Raw genomic sequence first — 24,694 nt, forward strand, 5'->3', positions numbered from 1 at the left:
TCCCCCAGGATGTTACATCTCCAGAAAGCAGTACTACTTACTCAATTCTTGAAGAACAGTATATAAATCCCATTTCTTAGATGTAGTTCCAGTTATACCAGAAAGACACAATATAGTTGCCCTGACAAGTTCTAAAAGTAGGAATGTTTCTTACAGATCTGTTGTCCTGAGTTCATGAGTTTTGGTCCTATCCTTTTATTTCACAATTTGCTATTGTTCCTCTTAAATCTTAAAAAATAAAACTTCCAGTTATTTTACCAGCAAAAATGGGTTTTTTGAGGAATACCAGAGACTTGCGGTATGGTATAAGCAAGCCACATAAAAAACCATAGGCAAAACCCTGGGCAAGTCCAGAGAACGAAGGAGAGGAACACTATTTCATAGTGGAAAGGAGGGAGTTGGTGGGGCTGTTACAGAGTCCCTTGGAGTAAACTGGGAGTTCCAAGCACAGTGGCTTTTCATTGGCTGAGTTGTGACAGTTTCTCATTGGCTGGCTGTTGCTTGTTGCTGTGGGAAGAGGAAACCTTTTCTTCCTCAGGCTGGGGTAGTGAAGCAGTAGCTAAAGCAGTATTGACTGGAGAAGTGTGTCTCTTCCCGTTGGGTCTGCAGTTGATCCTGAGTATTAGGGTGTGACAGCTCCCCTTTTTGGTCTCTCAACCCCATTTTTGTGAGGTTTCCTTATATTAATTTTCACGGTCCTAAATGTTTTAAACATTTAAATTTTATACAAACTTAAATGTAAGAAGCCATGTTTGGGGACACTTAGATTTTACTGATGTTAAGGAAGAAAAATTCAACTGATTAAATTTGAAGATCTAATTGGCTTTATTAAGCAGTTCATGAATTGGCAGCTTCCCATGTAGCAAGTAGAGGGGAGTTCTGAGGAATTGTATAAAATGGAAAGTTTTTATAGGAAGGAGAGTGGGGCAAGGAAATTATTAGCAAAAGAAAAGAAAATAGTGTTCCAGGCAAGGTCACTTTCCCTTAGGGAGAAAAGTGTGTGTGGGAGGGTCTTATAAGGTATAGATTATCTCATCTTCCTTTGGGGTGGGATAGAGAGGGCCCTTGTGATAGATTACCTTGTTGGTGCTGACCAGAAAATGCCTGATAAGTTAAAATTTCATTTATGGGGCAGGTTGAAACTGCAATTAGGTTAGGTATTAAAGGCCCAGTTCTGTGACTTGGCCTGGCATAAGTGACTCCATCGGTTTTCTTTTTAACACTGAGCATTGTATTTAGTAGAGCAATTTTAATGTTTAATCCAGGTTATTAAATTCCAAACTTTTGTCTTCTCAACCTCTGATTAATACTTTTCTTGCTGAATTTTAAAAATTAATTTTCCAGAGTTGACAAGATGAACTAAAAACATACTTTTTTTTGCAGAGGAGCAGCATTTTGCAAATTAGGTCCCCAGGAACACCAATGTGATGGTGTTGTGAGACGTCCTGGTGGAAAAAAAAAAGTTTCCATTGCCAGTAGAGTTTGGAAAGCAGCATTCCCTAGTTGAAGAGATTTACGGTATACATTAGCATATTAAAGACTGAGAACTTCTGTAATAAAGAACCCGTTTAATTCAGTGTTTCACAAATTCACTTGGTCATGGATTCTTTTTAGCAAAGAGTATCTATTAACATCCCTTTGGGAAATCCTGCAGGAGAGTTTTAAAGTGACTGCTTTTAAGCAAATAAATTAATTTTGTATTAATTAGAATCCCAGATTTGGACAGGATCTAGTTAATTTGGTTGTCATTGCAGGAATATTTTCTCACAGCCTTTCTTTATGGGTCACTGATTTTCTAATTTATGGGCAACTTATAATTTTGGTCCACTTGAATTGTAACTGAGCTGTTTCTTTCATTGGCTAAAATTTGCTCGCTGTTAACTCCCACCCACTTGTCTTTGTCCAGCCCCTCCCCCCATGATAGAAACCATATATGGCAGTTCTTAAATATCTGAAGAAACTCTTTTGTCCCTTTTAAAAAAACTTCTCTTGTCAAATACTTCCATTTCCTTTATTTCATTTTTGTGTGATGCAATTTTTATGTCATGCATTTGTTTTTCTAGAATATTTTCTTTCAGTTTTCCCATTTGAAAATTTTAAGACTCTTGAGTTGAAGGCAGAAAATGAGTTAAAGGAATTCTACCAGGTAATCAGTTATACAGTAAGAGCATGAGCTGCTCTTATCCACAGAACTCAACTCTGTTTTTATTGTCTATTTCCTTTTCACCTCCCCACCTTGTTACATATTGAGCTGTTTGCCTGTTTATTTACTTTTCCTTTTTTTTTTTCTTCTCCATTGTAGGATAGTTCCTTTAGTCTTAACTGTTTATCCAGTTTTCCTACAAAGACACATTATTGCTTTTATTAGAAAGAACCAAGATAATGTTATTTTGTAAAAACCGTCTTTTCCACTCTTAATTGCCTATAAAAAGAGAAGGCTGTTGTATAATTCATCTCCTTTCCAAGAGTGAAGGACTGATAATGATTAATGGGCTGCTAGTGCTAAGGGCATTTGCATCTCAGCCAGGAACTCCTGGTTGAGGAGGGCATAGAGGTCTGCAAACTCTCTACAGTCTCAGGGCCAAATCTGGCCCCAGCCTATTTTTTGGTACAGCTAGTGAGGTAAGAATTTTTTTTTACATTTTTAAAAAATTGAAAACAAATCAAAAGAAGAAGAATATTTTGGGACACATGAAAATTATATGAAATTCAAAATTTTGTGTTTATAAAAAATTGTATTGAATCCAGCTGTTGATTCACTTATGTGTTGTCACGTCATATGACCCTTAAAACAAAAATATTTACTATCTGGTTTTTGTAGAAAAAGTTTCTTGATTCTGTCTGAGGCTAAGGTTTTATATGTATTTTGGGTAAAGTTTTGTGTATATTCATTTAGTGGTGAGATGTGTGGTGTCTAAATGGGATGTCTCTTGATTGGATGTCCCCCCCCCCCCCAAATGTGGGGCCAGGATCCCGTAGAAGCTGGTGGCGGGGGAGGTGAAGGAATACACCTGAGGCAGAACAAAGGAGATAGAAGTTTACTGAACACACTACAAGGGAGTGGTGGGCAGGACAGCAGAGGACAGGCTGTCTGCAAGGAGGCAATGGGTGAAGGCTGTTTTTAAAGGGGGAAGATGAGGAAGTATGGCCACGTATGGAATTCTCCTTTTTTTTGGTAACTCTGCCTTGTTGTAAGTAGCCCATTGGTCAGTTAGGGCCTGTTGATATTGTGAGGTCGCCTCATGGGCCTGTCCATATTCAGCCAGGGGGTTGCTGTGGGCCCTTTGTACATTCCATCACTCAAGCCTGTTTGCCTAAAGGTGGCCTCAATATGGCCACTTGTGTTTCCTATGAATCCATTTATGAAAGTAGCTTTCCTTTCCTATATGTAAGGCCAACTGTGGTTCTATGAATGTAATTTTATACCACAGCTACTTTTCTGAATGAGCGTCTGTCTTTGATTTATTTACAAAATGGTATTGAAAAGGCCAGATCAGTATATTGCTTCACTAAGGCAAAATTTTATTTCTGTCATAATCCTCTTTGAGTGAAGATTGTCATGAAAGATGTACCCCATTGCAAATGCCACTTGAAGTAAAAGTTCAGTGAGTAATGCTGATATAAAGTAGATGATGGGGTGCTTGGCTGGCTCAGTGGGTGGAGGACACAACTCTAAATCTCAAGGTTGCAAGTTCAGGCCCCTTGTTGGGCATGGAACCTACTTAAAAAAATAAATAATATAAAGTAGATGAAATGTTACTTCTGTCACTCAAATTAGAGGTTTCCTAACTAGATTAGTAGGTAATCCTTTATGACTATTGCATTTGCTTTTTGCTTTCTTAATATATAGTTCCTTTTTGGTTTAGAGTAAAGGTTTTATAGTAATTGGCATTGCCAGCTTTTCCAGCTTTATTAGTATTATGATCAGTCCTTTTGTTTAAGTATTAAGTGATTATATTTAGAACTGTTTTTTAGTAAGTACAGATCATGCATCTTTTAAAAATGTATCTCAGTTGTGTGTGCTGACGTATTAGAACAATCTTAACATCCTGCCCTATATTCTGCACACTATTATTAATTCTTGTTGAATTGTGATGAGTGTAAACATTTCTCACACGCAAACATTGCTGACATTCAGTAACTCAAAGGGAGTGTGATTAAAATATATATATTTTAAGATTTTATTTATTTATTTGACACAGAGAGAGAGAGAGCGCACAAGCAGGGGGAGCCGCAGGGAGAGGGAGAAGCAGGGTCCCCACTGAGCAGAGAGCTGGACATGGGGCTCAATCCCAGGCAGATGCTTAACCAACTGAGCCACCCAGGTGCCAAGATTAAAATATTTTTAGGAACAGGTTTTCTTGAGATATATTTACACACAAAATTCATTGTTTTTAATTGTATAATTGAATGATTTTTAGTAAATTTACAGAATTATGCGGCTATTACCACTATCAAAATTTTATAACATTTCCATCACCCCCCCCCGCCCCAAAACCCCGTCTCCAGCCCTAGGCAGCCACTGATATATTTTCTTTCTCAATAAGATTCACATTTTCTGGATATTTCACAAAAATAGAGTCATATAGTATGGGTTCTTTAGTATGGCTTCTTGCAGTTAGCACGATGTGTTTGAGGTTCATCCATGTTGTAGCATGTGTCTTCATTCCTTTTTATTGGCAAGTAGTGTTTCCATCCTGTGGATGTGTCACATTTTGTTTGTCCATCTAACAGTTGAGTGGCATTTGGATTGTTTCCGCTTTTTGGCTATTAATGAATAATGCTGCTGTAAACATGAACATACAAGTCTTTGTATGGACATATATTTTCATTTCTCTTGGATATTTATTTAGGAATGGAATTGCTGGGTCATATGGTAAACACAGTGTAACATTTTAGGGAATGCCAAACTGTTTTCCAGAGTGGTTGCACCATTTTATATTTCCCCTAGCCATGGTGAGGGTTCTAATTTCTCTAAATCTTTTCTCGTAATTACGGTCTTTTTGATTTTAGCTATCCTAATGGATGTGAAATGCTATGTCATAGGATAGTGATTTGTATTTCTCTAATGATGTTGAGGCTCTTTTCATACACTTACTGCCCATTTGTGTTATCTTTGGTAAAATGTCTATTCAGATCTTTGCCTATTTTAAATTGGGTTATATGTCCTTTAGTTATTGGGTTTTCTTTGACCACTTACGCTCTTGGTGCTATATATAGGTAATTTTTGCCTAACCCAAGGTCACAAAGATTTACTCTTATGTTTTAATCCAACGATTATATAGTTTTAGCTCTTACATTTAGGTCTCTGATTCATTTTGAGGAAAAGGTTCCTTTTGCATGTGGATATTGAATTTCCCAGTATCAGTTTGAAAAGATTCAACACCGAATTGCTTTTGTTCTTTTGTCAAAAGCCATAAATATGTAGGTCTCTTTCAGGACTTTCTTTTATGTTTCAGTGACCTATATGTCTATTTTTATTGAAAACATTTTGTTGTAAGATTAATTTTTATTTAGTCTTGAAATTTGATTTATCTGAACACTAAACTAATTTAGATGGGAAAATACTTAGAAAGTTGTCATGCCGAAATGGACATTTCTCCTCTGTGTGTTAGTCATTCAGCATTTATTTAGCTTCAACTGTGTGATAAGACATGATGCCAAGTATGAACTCTGATAGATGCCATGATAGGCCCTCGGGGCAGAGACACATCCCTTGCTAGGAAGTGGCTTGATGGAGTTCTTGAATCTGTTTTCCAAGTTTTTCTTTTCTTCCTGTAACTGGGCAGGCATTCAAGGGCCCACAGCTGAGGGCATGGCTATGTTCACAGGCAAGTACAAATGACTTATCTTTTATTTATTGAACAAACCTTCTTTGAATATTTACTATATGAAAAGTACTGTACAAAGCATGCCGCATTTACAATGAGGACCTAAGACTGGGCCCTGTTCTTTTAGAGGTTTATATTTAAGTATATTATGTACATAAAACTGTAGGGAAAACAATGATTGGTATTCTGGAATAAGCCAAGGAATATATGAGTGCAGAAGAGAGGCCTTCTCAGCCTGGGTGGAATTAGAGCTTGACCTTGAAGGAAAAGTAAGATTAGGATAGCCAGAGGAGTGGGAAAAGAGCAGCATTTTTGGGATAGAGGGAATATCATGAGTACAAGCAGAGAGATAGGACAGTGGCAGTTTTGAGAATGTGACCTCAAATATTCAGCTGACTTTCTTTTCAAATTCTCTTAGCCTTTGGGATTAGAAGTGAAGCTCTACTGTTTAGGCACTGGGACCTGTATGTCTTGCAGTATACACACAGCTGTGTCCCGTGGTTCACCTTAAGAAATGTGGCCTCTGATTTGCTAGAGTTACTTGGCTTAAGCCTACTCTTGGTGAAACTTGTTAATTTAAAAGGAAGGGTGCTGGGGCTCCTGGGTGGCTCAGTTGGTTAAGCATCTGACTCTTGATCTCAGCACAGGTCTTGATCTCAGGGTAATGAGTTCAAGCCCTGCGTTAGGCTCCACGGAGGGGAGAGAGAGAGAGAGAGTGTGTGTGTGCACTCAGAAAAAAAAGAGAGAGAGCGCATGCTCAGAACTGAGGTGGGGGAGAAAATCACGAATACTTGGATTTTAGGCTTCAGTATGAGACAGAAATGCAGCAATGCAGCCTCTCCTCTGGTCACGAACAGCTGGGAGGACTGGCTGTTGAGTATTTGTGGTCCACAGCCTTAGGTAAATAGATGGAATCTGGAAATTTGGCAAAATTGTAATGTCATTTAGGAAGTGATCCATTTGAAGAAATTAAGGGTATCTTTGAAAGCTTTACTCTTCCTGGAGAAGGTATAATTCTGTTGCAGAAATTGATTTTAACAGCAGCTGATAAAACATCTGTCAAATTTTTTTATTAGGTAATTAATAGAATAAACCTGTGTTTATAACTGTCCAAACTTACTAGTTTCCTGAATATGTTGTATAGTGGTTTTATTTTTGGAAAATGTAAATCATTATACTGGGGAGTTAGAGTTTCATTTGGATTTAAGAAACTTTTTTTTTTTTTTTTAACAGGGAAGAGGTGTTAAGAATTAGCATGGATTGTAGCAAAGGTGGTGGAATCTCATCATCTGGAGGTGTCTTTATAAATAGTTTCAGTGTTCATCTCCCTGTGACAGTTGTCTTAATCATAATCCGGGCTTATTTCAGTGGTTTAATGAAGAGGATACAACCAGTTGTTCTCAGTGGTTTGTAAGGACTTGAGGAAATGGGCTTATGTTTAAAGAAGAGTGAATTAGTTTACATACAAAGCATCAGAGTATTGTAAAGGCCTTAAAACTATAAAATATGCTACTGAGAGACCCCTTAGATTGTCCAGCCCTTGATATTTAAAAAAGAGATGAGGAAACCACTTGTGTCATTCCCTCCTTGGCATCTCTTGCCCAGTGCTCTGAAAGGGACACCGGGAAGTACACATGATGGTGTGACCAGCAGATATCTGCCCTTGCCAGCTTCACCTCCCTTGGATCCTTATCCACAGGTGGATTTGATTTCTTGCCTAGCACTCACCCTTCCCTATGAGGGCCTTGATTCCTCCCCAGCCTAGAGACTGATTCATATTACAGGCATTCCAGCAAGTGGCTCACTGGTTGAGGACTGGCAGAACCATGGTAGCCATCATCCATGCAGTAGACGAAGTTAGATTTTGAAGGCTCAGGTGGTTCTCTGATTTTTTGTGTGTGTATGCTGAGGTGTAGGACCTAATTTTTTTCTATAAATAGCTGAGTTGTAAAAAGTATTTTTTATTTCTATTTTTTTATTAGCTTTTTAATTCCAATATAGTTAACATACGGTATTATATAGTTTAAGGTGTACAATATAGAGATTCAGCAATTCTATACATGACTCAGTGCTCATCATGGAAAGTGTACTCTTTAATCCCCATCACCTATTTCACCCATCCCCTCGCCCCACTCCCTTCTAGTGACCATGTGTTTGTTCTCCTTAGTTAAGAGTCTTTTTTGGCTTGTCTCTTTTTTTTCTTTGTTTGTTTCTTAAATTCCAAATATGAGTGAAATCATATGGTATTTTCCCTTCTCTGCTGACTTACTTCACTTAGCATTGTGCTCTCTAGCTCCATCCATGTTGTTGCAAATGGCAAGATTTCATTCTTTTTTATGGCTTTGTTATATTCCATTGTGTGTGTTTGTACGTGCACGCACGTGTGTGTGTGTGTGTGTGTGTATGTGTACACCTACACCACATGTTTTTTTATCCATTTGTTAATTGATGGACATTTGGGCTGCTTCCATAATTTGCCTATTGTAAATAAAGCTGCAGTAAACATAGGGGGTGTGTATATCATCTTGAATTAGTGTTTTCATATTGTTTGGGTAGATACCTAATAGTGGCATTCCTGGATCATATGGTATTTCTATTTTTAATTTTTGAGGGCTCCCCATACTCTTTTCTACAGTGGCTGCCTCAGTTTGCATCTTTACCAACTGTGCATGTGGGTTCCTTTTTCTCCACATCCTCACCAATACTTGTTGTTTCTTGTGTTTTTGATTTTAGCCGTTCTGACAGGTGTGCGGTGATATCTCATTATGGTTTTGACTTGCATTAGCTTGATGATGAGTGATGTTGAGCATCTTTTCATATGCCTCTTGGCCATTTGGATGTCGTCTTTAGAAAAATGTCTGTTCATGTTTTCTGCCCATTTTTAATTGGATTATTTTTTTTGGCATTGAGTTGTATAATTTCTTGGTATATTTTGGATACTAACTTGTTATCAGAAATGCCATTTGCAGATATCGTCTCCCATTCAGTAGGTTGCCTCTTAGCTTTGTTGACGTTTCCTTTGCTGTGCAGAAGCTTTTAATTTTGATGTAGTCCCAGTAGTTCATTTTTGCTTTTCTTTACCTTGCCTGAGGAGACATCCTGGAAAAATGTTGCTACAGCTGATGTCAGAGAAGTTACTATGTTCTCTTCTAGGATTTTTATGGTTTCAAGCTCTCACATTTAAGTCCTTAATCCATTTTGAGTTTATTTTTGTGTATGGTGCAAGAATGTGGTCCAGTTGTAAAAGGTATTTTAAATGGTGCCACAAGGAAAGAGGACAGTTCTTTTTGGGGGCAAGTATCTACTTAATTGTTGAAATACTTTATAACAAGTTAGCCATTGACACCCTATAGGGCATTTGACAAATGCTCCAAAAGAGATGATTCAACTCAAAAGTATTCAGTAAGCAGGTGCCACAACCAGTACTTTAATCAGAATTGTGAAGCAGTTGACATTTTTATTTGTCACTTCCCTGTATCTTTCCTGGACTCTTCTCTCCCCACTCACCAGCTGCCTAGAGTTCTCCTGCTGCCTTCTCGGTGTTAAAAGCTCTTACTCTGGAATCCTACCATGCCTCACACTGCAGTGCATCCTTCAGACTACCATCCCCACCCCCCCCCAAAGTTATTCTATCTAATCACCAACCATGATTAAGGTTTCTTTGAAATTGATATTAGGTGTTAAGAAGATCAGTCAGATGAAATGACTTGGTGTTAAGGGGCAAATAACTGATAGGTTTCTTTATCCCAGGAGCTGTCTTTATTTTCACATGGGAACTGAATGTATTTACCTGAATGCATCACTAATTTTAGTAATTAATCTGAACCTGACTTATGACATTGGTGTAACCTTACCAGAGTCATTAAGTGGGGATTTATTGAGGAACTACACATTTTTTTTTGAATAAGTTGTAAATTTTGGTCATGATTGTAATTTAAATAAAACTAATTTCAAATTTTTAAAAATAATTTTACGTGATTTTTACTGAAAAATATGCACAATTCTGCTTCAAGACTTTTTCAAGGGGCACCTGGGTGGCTCATTTGGTTATGTGTCTACCTTCTGCTTAGGTCATGATCCCAGGACCCTGGAATCGAGCCCCACATCAGCCTCCCTGCTCAGCGGGGAGTCTGCTTGTTCCTCTCCCTCTGCCCCTTCCCCTGCTCATGCTCTCTCTGTCTTTCTCACTCTCTCTCAAATAAATAAAATCTTTAAAAAAAGACTTTTTCAATAGAAGCTAGAATTTGAAAATACAGTGGAATCTGTTCAAAATGTTGGTGGTAAAGTATAGAACTTTGATGCTGTAGTTATAGACTACCTAGGTTAAACAGGCTTATTTTATGTCTAATTATGTTTTTTAGGACTTGGCACATATGAACTCATGTAGCACACAACTATTATAATAGTATTCTACTCAGTTGTCATTATTTGTCTTATTAAATTATTATTATAGTTACATATTTACATTTACATCAAAATTTAGTTTCTAATGAAAAAAATTTAGTCTCATTGACTAGCTTATTAATTATTCATTAGAAGTATTAAGTGATTTTGACCCCCATCCCCAGTTTTCTCAGCTTTTTTTTTCTTTTGCCCAAATTGTGAGATGGTGAATGGGAAAGAGGTGAGCATAAAAATGCCAGTGATTAGGAGTGCCTTACTGGTTTAGTAGGTAGATCACACAACTCTTGATCCCCTATTGGGTGTAGAGTTTAAAAGAAAAATGCCAGTGATTGGTTCCTTCTCTTTTTCTCTGTTATTATTGAAACCTGTTCTTAATAGCTCTTACCATGATTTTTTTCAAGTCATATTGGTTTAAAGAACCCCACTCCATTTAAAGAGCTACATGGAATGGATAATGCTGTTGTCTTTATAAATCAGTTGCTCATTGTAATATGGAGGTTATTTAGATAACATCTTTAATAAAAATCCAAAGAACAGTGGACAGATGCATAAAATATGCAGAGTAATTGATTTTTGAATTCATTTTTCTCTTTCAATGGTATTATTTGTAATCTCTCAGCATAAGAATTATACAGCTCTGCAAGCAATCAAAGATCTACAGGCTGATGGGGAAACACACACAAAAATAGATTTTTTTCCTCATCTTCCCTTAGAGGGAAGAACTGGAAGGAAATGTAGAGGACTCAAACCCAAACTAAACCAAACCAGAACCAACTGTCCCAAAGCTAAAATAAATTGTTACAGAAAATAGTTACGTGCTTTTAAAATTTTAAAAATTGAAAGAGCATTTTAAAAAGATTCTTATGACAATAGTGAAACTGTACAAAAGAGACTATAAAAAATATACGTAGGTGAGGACTAAACTGTTCCCAGATCTTAAAGCATTTATTTGGACAATAAGTGCTTTTTATTTAACCACCTAATGTTCTACCTTGTAGTGAAAGACTAGAGAAGACCTTTTTGGTTTTGTTTTTACAGTTGATTGTAGCTTATCAACCTGAAAGCTTAAAAGAGAAATCTTCTTTGTCAAAGAACTTTGTCAAAGAACAGTATTTGTACTGCCCAGGACCAACAGTGATTTGTTTTAAACTCTTCCTTATTTTATTCATTAATACCTTAAGATGTATGACAAATATCTTTATTTTGTAGTTTTATAAAACAGTAAAGGAGATGAATTATGTATGGTCTTGATGCTGACCTATCATTGACTACAAAAAACATGATCATCCCATTATGCTTATTTGCACCAACTTAGAATTTATAGTAATTTCGGTAGAATCTACACTGTAGCTTTATTCTTTCACAACTCTTGAAGAAATAGTACTGAAGTAAACAAAACTGTTCAGATAAAGCAACTAAGTGATTCAGGCAGGTCGGTCTGAGGACCCAGAGGGGTCCCGTAGGACCAGCGAAGGGGATCTTTGGCTTCTCACAGGGTGGAAGTCAAACACGAGCCGAGAGGAAGTAAGGGCAGAGTTTATTGAAGACATAGAGAGCAGCGACAGACAAGAGTGTCTGGGAGACTCTGAAAGGAAAAGGAGCATGAGTCTCAGCTTTCCTTGGGGGTCTGGAGTTTTTTGTTTTTAATCTCTATACCCAACTCGGGGCTCAAACCTACAACCCTGAGATCAAGAGTGGCAGGCTGCACTGACTGAGCAAGCCAGGCTCCCGGCCATGGGGGGCGTGGTCTGGAGTTCTTATTGAGGTGGGTGGTCTGGTCTGGTGTATGTGTCCTCGTGAGCATCCAGGCCTTGTCCAACAAGGATGAGTGCCCAGGTGTCCTCCGTAAGTCACTTATGCCCTGCACCTATGGGTCTTGGTGTCCAGCTATTTGGAGTCATTGGTCTTGGAGAACATTCATTACAACCTTACCCAGTCACTCCTTAGATGTGATCTGTTGGGCTGGAAGACTCCAAAGAAATCATTAACTCCTTGACCTTTATAAGGAAGACATACATTAAAGCATGTGTAAGGGGGGCATGTAGGTCTTAGCAAGAATAGAAGCAGGAAAAGAAGGAAAAGAAAAAAACAGCTTTTTCTTTAAAAGGGTCCCTTCGGTTTCCCTGTTTCATAACTATCCAAGAGAAAACAAGCATTTCTGTAGATTTTAAAAGCATCACTCATCAGTAACTGATAAGGTAACATATTGATAGATTCTTTTTCTTTTTCTTTTTTTGAACTAGGATTTCTAAGGCGCTCTCCCAGGAGAATGTGGTAGCTTATTTTTCATGAGTGTATTTGTTGGAAGAAAAAAAAAAATTGCATTGAAAAACATTTTAATTCATAGTTTTCACTGAAGCTGACTGTCCCCCTTCTCTTCACCCAATTAGTAGGCTGTGAGGCGATCCTATTTGGGACAAGCCTTCTTTTATTATTTATGTTCCTTTCTAAAGATAGCTAGTTGTTTTCCCGAATACTGTATCCTTTCGATGTAGGACTTCTTTAAGAGAGGACTGTGAATGCTTTTTGTGGCTGGTGTGTTGCTCCTTGCTGTGCTAGCATGTGTGCATTTTACCCAAGATTTTCTGATAGCATGCCCTCTCTGCTTTTTTCTGAGAGACCTTTCCTCCATTATTGTGTAGAGATTGGACCCTCAGCGGCTTTATATGTGATTTGGGTTTGTTCACGATAACACTTTATTTTATTTTTGTTCAAGATAATACTTCACAAAGAAGCTTTTATATTGGTCAGAGATACTGGGTCCTTGTTCTGCTTGAAAGCCTTCACTGGTTCTCTCTGCTTAGGAAATTTCTGAGCTTCCTTTAGTGGCATATAAAGTTGCCATGCCTCCAGTCCACCTTTTCCTGCCTCACCTTCTGCCTCACGTTTCGCTGATTTCAGGCTGCTTTCCTTCCGTGGATCTCACACACAGTTGCATGCAGGCTTGCCTGCTTTTCTTTGTTCTTGCTCTTCTCTCCCCTTGGAACATTAAGCCCTTTTATACATTGCTGTCAACTCAGTCTGCAGGCTTTAAGAGATGGTGCTCTCTTATTATTCATTTTGGTACCCTTAGAGGTTAAGTGATACCCTGGCATGTAATGGATGCTCAGTAAACATGGTAACTATAAATTTAAATAAGGGAAGTAACATTTTTGTGGAATTTGTCTAGATTCGCATCAGTCAGTACAAAATCAGGCTTTTGAAAAAGGCAGTCTTAAACATATTTACTTAAATAAGCAGCTATATGATGATCTTATCTTCAGAGTTGAATTTGATTTAGTCAATGAAAAACCAATTATAAGTTAACAAAATACAATTTTTACAGTAGTATTTTTGATCAGATAAGCCATTTAGATGATACAGACTTGGCATAATGTGTTCTTTTTCAAAAATGAGTTGCAAATTGCCTATGTCATCATCACCAGCATCTTGTTTAGAATCTCTCTCCCTGTGTGCCCTCCCCACCATTTTGTACTCTATTTTCTTCCTTAAGAGATTCTTCTTAAGCAAAGGATTAGCGCCCTCTAGGGGTGAGCTGCAGATGCAGTGCAGCGCACACATTTTAAAAAGCACTGCAAAATTCTGGGAGAATTGTATGAAATACAGAAAATGATGCTTCATCCTTATTATGTAATTCAGGTTATATAATTTAATCCCAGAGTATTTCAGAGTGCTTTCATTTTGCTCATCACTTCCCTCAGCACTATTGATTCAGACAGATTTTTGTCCCACAGGAAGAAAATTTCCAAAATGAGAAGAAAGAGTGTTTTATTAAAAATTGAAGCGGAAGGTTAAGACTACTGGCATCTGTGAAGGAAAGTTACCAGGCCAAATGTCTATGACTCAGACTTAGGGCAAAATAAAGAGCTTTTCTGTGTCAGTTTAACAATTTAATTCCCTTTTTTCTTCATAAATTGGTTACTTGATTAGATATTTCTAGAGAATTCGAATTATTTCTACTCATTTCATCCACTGCCACTTGTTCCCCATAATGCTAATTTGCTGATTTTTAATTGTTAATTAACATTCTCTTTCATCCCAAGCTTGTGTGATGAGGAAAATGAGCCAATATTTATACAGCACTTGCACACAGACAGGGTCAGGTACCTAGTAATAGTTCATTGTGTATGTATTTGTATTTATTATTGTTTGTTTGTTTTGTAGCTCATTTTTTTTTCTTAAGGTTTTATTTTTAAGTAATCTCTACACCCAGCCTGGGGCTTGAACCCACAACCTTGAGATCAAGAGCTGCATGCTCTTCTGGCTGAGCCAGCCAGGCATCACTGTATTTATTGTTAATAATGGTAATGTTTGTTTCACATTGGATGATAAAGACGATGATAATGGTATCTTGCAGTTATGTAGCATTTTTTATATATAGTCTTTCTGTGAGCCCTCAGAATAATCACTTGAGACAAGAAAAATAGGCAGTATTACATGATAAACAAAGCCTCAGGATTTTTTTCAGGCATTACAGAAGTTAAATTAGTTTATTTCTGTATTTCCTCCTAAAATTCTTTTTTTTTTTTTTTTTAAGATTTATTTATCTATTTTAGAGAGACTGGGGGGGCGGGGCAGAGAGGGTCCCAAGCAGACTCGGCACTGAGCATGGAACCCAACGTGGGGCTCGAATCCATAACCCCAAGATTACAACCCAAGCTGAAGCCAAGAGTCGGGTGTCCAACCGACTGCACCACAGGCACCCCTCTCCTAAAATTCTTAAGAAATTAAGCCATAAGACTTAAAAACAGCTTTCCATTTTACATATTTTCTTTTAAGTTGACAACATTGCTTCTTAAAAATTATAATTTTATTTTCAGATAATAGAATTTTTGTTGTCTAGTTTGAACTAGAGGCCTTGTGTTTAAAGTTTTATTTTGCAGATGAGAAAATTGAGGCCTAGAGAGTTTAGGCTGCTGGTGCTAATTCATGAGACCTGCAGCAGAAGCTAGACTAAAATGCAGGCCTCCTAATTATTTTTCCCTTATTACATGTTTTCTTTTTTCCTAACTTGGTTTTGCATGGCATAATATTATTATTATCTTCTCTACACATGCCTAATTTAATTTTTTTTCTTTTCTTAAAGATTTTATTTATGTGACACACAGAGAGACAGTGAGAGAGGGAACACAAGCAGGGGGAGTGGGAGAGGGAGAAGCAGGCTTCCCGCGGAGCAGGGAGCCCGATGCGGGGCTCGATCCCAGGACGCTGGGATCATGACCTGAGCCAAAGGCAGACGCTTAATGACTGAACCACCCAGGCACCCCTAATTTAATTTTTCTTTACTGTTGTATAAATATGGGGATGAAAAATGACACCTGGTTTTGGAAGGTTTCCTTGATGTTAGAAAGAAGATTTAGTTTTGTCTGGCAAAGCAAGTTGTGAAATTGCCTTCTTATGAAATAAGTGTTCAGAATCACACTTCATCTTTAACTGTCTGGGAGTGAGAATGACATAGGAAGTGGATGTGGATTGAAATGTGGCTTTGGCGGGTGTGGGCGGATATGGTGGACTGGAGAGCCCAGAATTCTCAGAGCTGTGTGTTACTGTCACAGGAGGCCTCATCCTGATTGTGGGCTGAGGATGTCAGACCTATATAATAAAGTAACTTATTTTGTGAGATTAACCCAGGATCAGGAACTACATAATATTGTTTATATAATTGTGATCCCTTTTAGGTTCAGGCCCTTTTAGAGTTAGGCTACTTTCTGGTTACACTGGAGATACGGAGAGAAGTACATAGATTTAGATGCACTGATGTATAGAAATTTATAAGCATAGCTCTTCTGCCTTGTTTTTAAGTAGCTCCTTAGCCTTATAAATTACACTGTGCTTTGGAATGGGACTAAGGGAATTCTTACAGTGCTCTAATATGTGAGTAGAAAAGTAAGGGTTAGTATGCATTTCACTAAGTTGCTTATCTGCATGCATATGTGTCATGCATGTAGTAGATGTGTTCCTGTGAAGATCCTTGAAAACTGATTCATCTCTGAAATATAATTAAGGACTTGAGGGGATTGTCATTTAATGGTATCCCAAGGTAAATATTCTAATGGAAGGTATAATCACTTTATAACTTTTTTTTTTAAAGATTTTATTTATTTATTTGACAGAGAGAGAGATAGCAAGAGCAGGAACACAAGCAGAGGGAGTGGGAGAGGGAGAAGCAGGCTTCCTGCGGAGCAGGGAGCCCGATGTGGGGCTTGATCCCAGGACTCTGGGATCATGACTTGAGCTGAAGGCAGACGCTTAACGACTGAGCCACCCAGGCGCCCCTCACTTTATAACTTTTTTTTGATATTTATAGGTTTTCTAAATTAGGACTGCCTAAAATGTGTTATGATATGCTCTTCTTTTTTTTTTTTAAGGGAAATAAAGTATTTTTTAAACCTTATTTTACTGTTGTATCATTATCTTGTGACATCAAAGATTCAACTGATATTTCTTGGGAATTAAGAAATCAAAATAAAATGTCAGTCTGTGAAGATGGGAACACTTTTTAAAATAATTTAACTCACTTTCAATGTTATTGGCCATTTTTATAGGTACTATTGATATTAGCAGTTATTTAGAGCTGTTGACCCTAAATTTGATACTTACATTATTTGTAGTTAATAATGCATACATAGATAGTTAATTGAATACTGAAAAGTTCTGTGATTTGGGCAAAAACTCATAGGAACTAGTAAATATGATATGAAACTCATAAGGGAATTTTTTCTTCATTAATCAAAAATATTTTCTGGCACTAATAAAAAAACTGCAAAACATGTATATAGTCAACTAAGATAGTAAAATTTAATGGCATTTAGAGTTTTTTAGGATGAAAAACTCAACCATCAAAAGTTGCCTTCCAGTTTCCATTAGGCCTTTTCTTGCTTGTTATGTATTCAGATAGTTTTGATCATATTTTAGATCTTTGTATTATTTTGTGCTGTATATTCACTTGACATTTTGGAAGCGCAAAGAAGTTTGACTCATATGTACAAAATCTTTGAGAGCTTACTCCACCATCTGGCAAGCACATAGGGCATGTGCCCTATGTGTAATGTAGGTAGAGTTCTTGTGTCTGTCTCTAGACCACTTCCTTGGCTCCTTTCCTGAGAGCTGCACAAAGTAACGCAGCCTAGAATCACTAAAAGGTGAGAAAATGGAAACATGCCAACCCACCACTGTGGAACAGCCATCTTAATAGCCTGCTTTGACATTTGTCTCTCCAGCACAATCCTTACAGCAGGCCAAGTATTTACAGGAGATATCCCTCCCTGGCAGACCGAACAAAGCTTTTGGGGAATCTTTGATGGTTTGCGCTCTTAAAATCACAAGCTTCAATCAGGCCTGTGGAATGGAGGAAGAAGCTATTTTAGTTTAAGTGTTAACATGGTTATAAAAAATGTCCGTCACAAGAAGATTGATGTTGTATAGAGGAGAATTTGGGCAGAGGTTTTCCAACTTGACGCATGTGAATTTTTAACAACTTTTTATTTTGAAATAAGTATAGACTCAAAAGGAAGTTTCAAAAATAGTAATTATGTAGAGTCTCATGGACCCCTCACCTGGCTTATATTTCTGGATTTTTAAAGTATGGAGTGTGTGTCTCTGGCATCCTGGGTTTTGTGGCACAGAGAATAGGAAGACCAACTCCGGTTGGGGGAAGGGGTAAAAACTTGCTCCTCCTGCTGAGGTTGCCCTGGCTGTTACACCAGGAATCATGAAGGTCATTGCCGTTGCCTGTATTTAAAAAATTGTAACCCCATGTAGTTGGCCAAGCCTATACTAATTCTAGTATGTTAAAAATATAACAATTCTATGTGTCTTTAGGAGTTATTAATTTGAAGTTTGCTCTTTTTTAGTTTTTGGTTTTTAAATTTAAGTTTAGTTTTTAAGTAATGAGAGAATAACAATGAAAATATCACTGTGAGAATGAAACTTGTCCCTGTTCTTGTCTGAGTGTTAAAGATGATCCCAGGTTCAGGACCAAAAGTTTAAATTGCTTTTCTCTCTGTAGGTTCGAAAACATGTGAATGATCTCTATGAAGACTTAAGGGATGGACACAATTTAATTTCCCTTTTAGAGGTTCTTTCGGGAGATACCTTGGTAAGTCTTAAATTTCTTAATTTAGTTTGAAGAACATGTAATCTTGTCCACGTGGGACCAGTGTGTTGTCAGTAGACACTCTTCAGATTTTTGACACATTCACCTTTTTTGCACTGTGAATTCTGCCTGAAAAAGAGTTCTGGATAGCTTCCTAATCATTTTCAGACTTCAAATGATGTGAATTTGGGCGATTGAAGCACTTTGATTACTTTGCTTATATAATCAGTTCTATAATTAAACTACTATTTTTGTTCTTGCTTCTTTTTTACCTTTGGGGTTTTTTGTTTTTTTTTTTTTGCTTAGCGGAGGTTGGATGCATAATATAACCACATATTAAAAGACTCACAAATAGCAAAGAAAGAAACATTGCTTTCTGAAAAATGGTCTAACCCATTCCACAGGTGTCATTTCCTTTTTTGTGAACATTACTTCCCCTTCTTGGTTACCTGTTCTCCTTCATTATGTTCTGTTCATTCTCTTCTTTTCATTTCTGGTCTGTCTTGTGTCTTTGCTGTCCTATCTTCTGTCTGTTATATTCATTAGCCAAGGGAGCGAGATTTTTTGAAGACCTTACGATTGGTGAGTGCAACAGAAGCATGCGAATATGAACAGCATGAGGATGTGGAGGATGAGGATAAGGGGGTAGGTGTCGGCCCCCATAACTCGACTAACCTAGCCATTACAGTGTGGTGAGCGCTAACGTGATAGAGAAGTAACCCACGGGTTCGGGCTCCTTTTTGGAAAATTATAGAAAGGACCAAAACCCACAGTGAGGTGGATGTGTGTGTACCAAAAAATTGGACGAAGGAAATATTTTCTCTTTAAATTTATTTATACATTACTGTGCAGTGCATGGTAATTGAACATAGGTGCTTAAATTATATGATGGCATTTTAGCTAAAGAATTTTATATACCTTTTATATAAATATGGAAATCTTGACAACTAGCCTAATTTTTATGCAAATTTGTTCCACTTCTGGAATTTGTATTTCAAATGTGGCAACTATTGTATTTGAAAGGACTTACGGACATTTATTTATAATTTAAGTTTATGCTTTAAATCATACTGGCAGTAGGTATTTGGACATTCTTTACATATTTTCTATGTCTTGTTTTATTTAGAAGGGGGGAAGGTTTTAAAATTTGGAGTCCTGGTAGAACCCACAGAGCTGTTTCATCTTCATGACACTTAGTTGACTTCAGCCCACCTTTGCAAGACAGATATGCTTCTTTTGTCATCTACATCCCAAGTGCCCCTGATTCCATTGGAAATTGTGCTTTTTTAATTTTTTTGGATCCAGTGGATGAATTCATCAACAGTATTTCTACCTGTTACATAGAACCTATTTTTCCATTCTGCAGTCCGCTGTCTGTTTCATTATGGTGACTTTGGCTTCAATAACCTATTCATATTTGAGAAGCTAAGCTGTCAGTTTTTTTTTTTTCTTTTCTTCCTTTTGGAAGATTTTATGTGGTAAATTTCAACTCCATTCTTTGTATTTTTGTTAAGCATCTTCTCAGCTCTATCTCCTTATGTTTTTCTTCTGCAAACTTGTAGCATTTCTCAAGGAAAAGAATTATGGACTGTCAGTTTTCCTGAGACAGTAAATAATCATGTCCATCCTTAAGCATTGTAAAACTGTTAGAGTCCAACCGACTTTGTGGAAAAGCTAAAATAAAGAGGAAATATATGGTTTTAATTGCTTTTCTTTCTTCCTCTATCATGACTAAGTAAAACTCTGTCTTTCTCCCTCTTGGTGATTTTTATACTAATTGCATGCTACTTTACCTCATTTTCATTAACGTGCCATACATATGTAATTATATAAACCTGCTTAACAATAGAGTTTATTAAGGCAAAATGGGGAGTGGTATTTAATTCTTTCTGTGCATCCAAAGCTAATAAACTGTAGGCTAGAATTGTAGTATAATGACTATAAAAAGTCTGTATGTTCTATGGTATTTTCTTTTGTTTAAATAAAACATATAGAAGAAAGCATATGTTTAAATAAAACATATTCGGAGAGATCCCTACTTGTTTAAATTCAATTTCAGGTAATACAAAATCATAAAAGTATCTTTAAAAAAAATCTAATGGGTTTGCCTGAATAGTAAATACTGTTTTGACATGTGAAGATGAGCATAAAGTATATTTATAGGGTATATTTATCATAAGTGTATTTAGCATGGTCAGTGGTATCAGAAACTATCGTGTTTTTTATACCTTGCATTTTTCTATTCTTAGCCCAGAGAAAAAGGTCGGATGCGTTTTCACAGACTACAGAATGTACAAATTGCACTTGACTATTTGAAAAGACGCCAGGTATGATGTTTTTCAAAGATTATAATCTTATAAACATGTATGACTGAGTAAATCTACATAGAAACATGTCAGGGAATAAAAAGGTTAAATTTGTGAATTATAATGATTAAGTTTGTGGTTTTGTGAGACAAATATTTAAAAATATGTTCAAACATTTGCTCCAAAGAAAAAGAAGTTAATAGTAGGTGTAAGCCCAGAGGAATTATAAGTGGCTGCATTTCCATCTGAATAAGAGCTACTGATTTTCCTTCTGCTAGAATTGGAATGCTTTGCCTAGGAAGCTAATGACATATTAGTAGCAACAGAATGTTAAGAATGCCTATGAACAGTTCTTAGTAGTGGAGCAATACTTCATTATGTATACTTAGTGTATAAAATTATTTTTATAAAAAACAGTTTATATAATACTTAAAAAAACTTAGTATAAACATTTTTAATACTTAGTAGTGGTAAGGCAATATTTTGTTTTTTATAGTAGATAATATTGGGTAATCAAAAGTAGTTAAAGATAAAATAATATTTCTGACAACAGTCTCCAAGTAGCTTGAGATTTTAGAAGAAATCATGTTAAGGAATGAACACCATATTGGATGGTATCTTGATTTGGTGGCATTGTGATATTGTAGAGATATAAGGCAAAGTACTGGTAATGTTTCAGTTAGTAGAAAAAAGGAGAAAAAGAAAATCAGGAGAATGGAAAATTACTGAAAACATTGAGAAATCAGAGGTGGCAACATTTTGCTTGTTAATGGAGTAAGGGAAAAAGGAAGGGAGGGAAATGGGGAGAGGTGAACACTATTTTTTATTATTCATTTGTTTAGTTTATTATGAACATTAAAGTGCTTTTATTTTTTAAACTTCAATAAATAGTGCTTAAATAGGTTAAATGTTATTTTTATTTACCTTAATATTCTTAATTTTAGTGGAAGTTTCCAGAAGAACTGATGGTTAATTATGTTTCCTTGTCTGAAATGTTTTTGGCAGTGTTTTGTCCAGGAAGTAAGATGTTAGTTATTATCATATTTAATTCATGATATTTAATTATTTTTATCCAGGATATAAATGATAGGTATCATTACTGCCTTTGGTTATCTAAAAATGCATAATTTGATAGTTAATAAGCTTTAAGGCCGAGGTTGTTATTATTTTTATATTTGAGCAGCCTTCTAAATGTCCAGTGACATATATTTATTTATCTTCATAACAATTTATGGTAGATAAATAGAAAAATGTTGCTAGATTTTTTCCCCCACTTTGTGACAGAAGTATGAGAAAGTTATTAAACTATTTTATGGTTCAGAACTATTTTATGGTTCAGAACAGTTTCTTAATGGTAAGAGTAAAATAAAGCTTATTTTCAAGTGAAAAAATTATATCTAATTTTAAAATCTCAAGTATTTAAGAATTCTCAACTTGAGTTGTATTTTTTTCTTGAGAAGTGAGTACTTTTTAAAAATTTTATTATGTTAATCACCATACATTATTACATTAGTTTTTGATGTAGTGTTCCATGGTTCATTGTTTTTGATGTAGTGTTCCATGGTTCATTAGTTTGCATGTAACACCCAGTGCTCCATTTAGTACGTTCCCTCTTCAATACCCATCATCAGGCTAACCCATTCCCCCACCCTCCTCCCCTCTAGAACTCTCAGTTTGTTTCTCAGAGTCCATAGTCTCTCATGGTTCCTCTCCCCCTCCGATTTCCTCCCCTTCATTTTTCCCTTCCTACTATCTTCTTCTTCTTCTTTTTTTTTAACATATAATGTATTATTTGTTTCAGAGGTACAGGTCTGTGATTCACCAGTCTTACACAATTCACAGCGCTCACCGTAGCACATACCCTCCCCAGTGTCTATCACCCAGCCACCCCATCCCTCCCACCCCCCAGGGAAGTGAGTACTTTTAATACTGTTCTAAAAGAAAAGCCAAAGTAACACTTGTTTTTTCCTTTTTGGTTACTCTATGATTTGCAGTCTAAAATGAGTAAGATAGGGAGTAACAGTATTTTGAGGATTACTGGTATTTAGATCACTTCGATTTTTTCTTTGTGTAATTTAGAATTGTTTTTATGTAGGTAAAGGTAATTTGTGTGCTGGTTTGAAAAAGTTAGCTTTATCTCTTTTTTTCATATAACACAGGTGAAATTAGTGAATATTAGAAATGATGACATAACAGATGGAAATCCCAAGTTGACTTTGGGATTAATATGGACAATAATTTTGCACTTTCAGGTAAGCTTAATTTTTCTTAATTGCCATTTCTTTTAGCCTTTCATTGCTGATTTTCAAGTAGTTCATATGAAGAATGAATTATGCATTTATGTCCTATGGAAGAAAATAAATATCAGGCTTCTTTTCTTAAACAATATATTTGAATGTTTCCTTTCAAGTAACATACTGCCTGTGAACCTGGTACCCTGTTTCCTGGTATCAATGATTTTATAAGATGATGCTTGTAATCTTGTCGGAAACCGACCTGTGCTGGGGAGCTGAAATATGTAATGCGAAGACAAGAGTTTGGTTATAGAGAGGAACAATAACTTAATTGCTTTGCTGGGCAAAGGAGGCTGCAGCCGGCTAAGGCCTCCAAAACTGCAAGCCTGCCTGGAGGAAGGGGCTCCGGGGTTTTATAGGGAAATACAGAATCTAGCTGGTTTCCACAGGAATTGTGTACATGCAGCCAGCCACCCTCATCATGTTTTCAAGGTGGTTCCTGGTTCCTGAAACAAAAGGATAAGAAGGGAGGACAGAAGGTTTGTGGAAGAGAATAAAAAGGTTACTTAGTTTAAAATCAAGCCTCCCTTAATGTAGCCATTTTGATTTTTGTTCAATTTCCTGCTTTTAAGTGGTTTCAGCCTCAGTGTTGGAAGACAAAGATTTCTTTTTACTGAATGCAGACACATTTCTTTTGTTTATTGGACAGTATCACTTGGTTTAGATACATGAACATTTTGTGATTCATTACTTACTTAGAATGGTTTTTGTTGGTATTCTCGTTTCTCAGCTGAGAACTTTTTCCTGTTGATAGACACTAGGTGGCAGTATAATTTTCATAAAGGGATCTCCTGAATTAGAAGTAGCCGTATTTTGTGTAGAGCTGTGCTTTCTCAAACTAGATTTGAGAAGTGTAAATGCAGATTTATTTTTTCTTATTTAAGGATTGAATTTATTTATTTGAGAGAGAGAGCGTGTGCAGGAGCAGGGAGGGGCAGAAGGTGAGGGTGAATGAATCTGAAGCAGACTCCATACTGAGCGTGGAGCCTGGGAGGGGCTTGGTCCCACCCCTGGGAGATCAGGTACCAAGAGTCTGAGGCTTACCCGACTGAGCCACCCAGGTGCCCTGAGTAAATGCAGATTAATTTACTCTGATTTATCTAATCCATCTGTGCTCATTGAGGGCTGATTTGGAGTTTAACTTTTTTGTAAAATGATGCATTTTGAAAAAAATCATCTTTATTTGATTTAAGGTGAATTCTAACTCTGGAATGTGCTTTAGTTTATTACCCACTTTCCTGCTTATGCCGTGTTCTATGTGCAACTCAGAGCCTGACCCATAGTAGGCATGCAGCAAATCATACTGATTGACTACTGTTCAGTTAGACCTTGAAGGAGGAAGAGGTAGATTGCCAGCTTCAGAAAGGAGCTGAGGTTTTAAACCAAATCATGAGAGGAGTAAGACTTATTTCTTAATTTGTAAAAATTTTCTGGGATTTAAGGTTTATAAGGGAATGATGGAAAATAGTGTATCTGGAGCTCATTTGGGAACAGGATAAATCTGACAGGTATGGAGAGCTGTAGGAATTAGAATCTAGGTAGTTTCCAGGACCTGAACAGGCAGCTGATCAAAATTGTAGCAGTAGGAGTTTGGAGGAGACCCCGGCAATGAGGTGTCACCAGCCAGACTACAGGGTAGCTAATACAGGTAAATGTTCCCTCAGCTGGGCTTTTGCTATCAGGGAGATCTAGTAACAGGGGCTGGGGGCAGGACCCTAAAGATCTGAGGGCCCCCATTACTAGAGCACCCCTTCCTCAGGGAAC

At 36.8% G+C, this 24,694-nt stretch overlaps 1 protein-coding gene across 1 annotated transcript in view; it reads left to right on the forward strand.

Annotated features, from left to right (window-relative positions):
- Positions 1 to 24,694, forward strand: part of DST (dystonin) — a 476,155-nt gene that overhangs the window by 231,978 nt on the left and 219,483 nt on the right. Inside the window, 4 exon segments of the mRNA XM_044917613.1 lie at positions 18,244 to 18,333; positions 18,877 to 18,975; positions 20,580 to 20,657; positions 22,796 to 22,888. Coding sequence (XP_044773548.1) covers positions 18,244 to 18,333; positions 18,877 to 18,975; positions 20,580 to 20,657; positions 22,796 to 22,888 — 360 coding nt within the window.

The sequence above is a fragment of the Neomonachus schauinslandi genome, chromosome 8, assembly GCF_002201575.2.
Source record: "Neomonachus schauinslandi chromosome 8, ASM220157v2, whole genome shotgun sequence".
Lineage (NCBI taxonomy): Eukaryota > Metazoa > Chordata > Mammalia > Carnivora > Phocidae > Neomonachus > Neomonachus schauinslandi.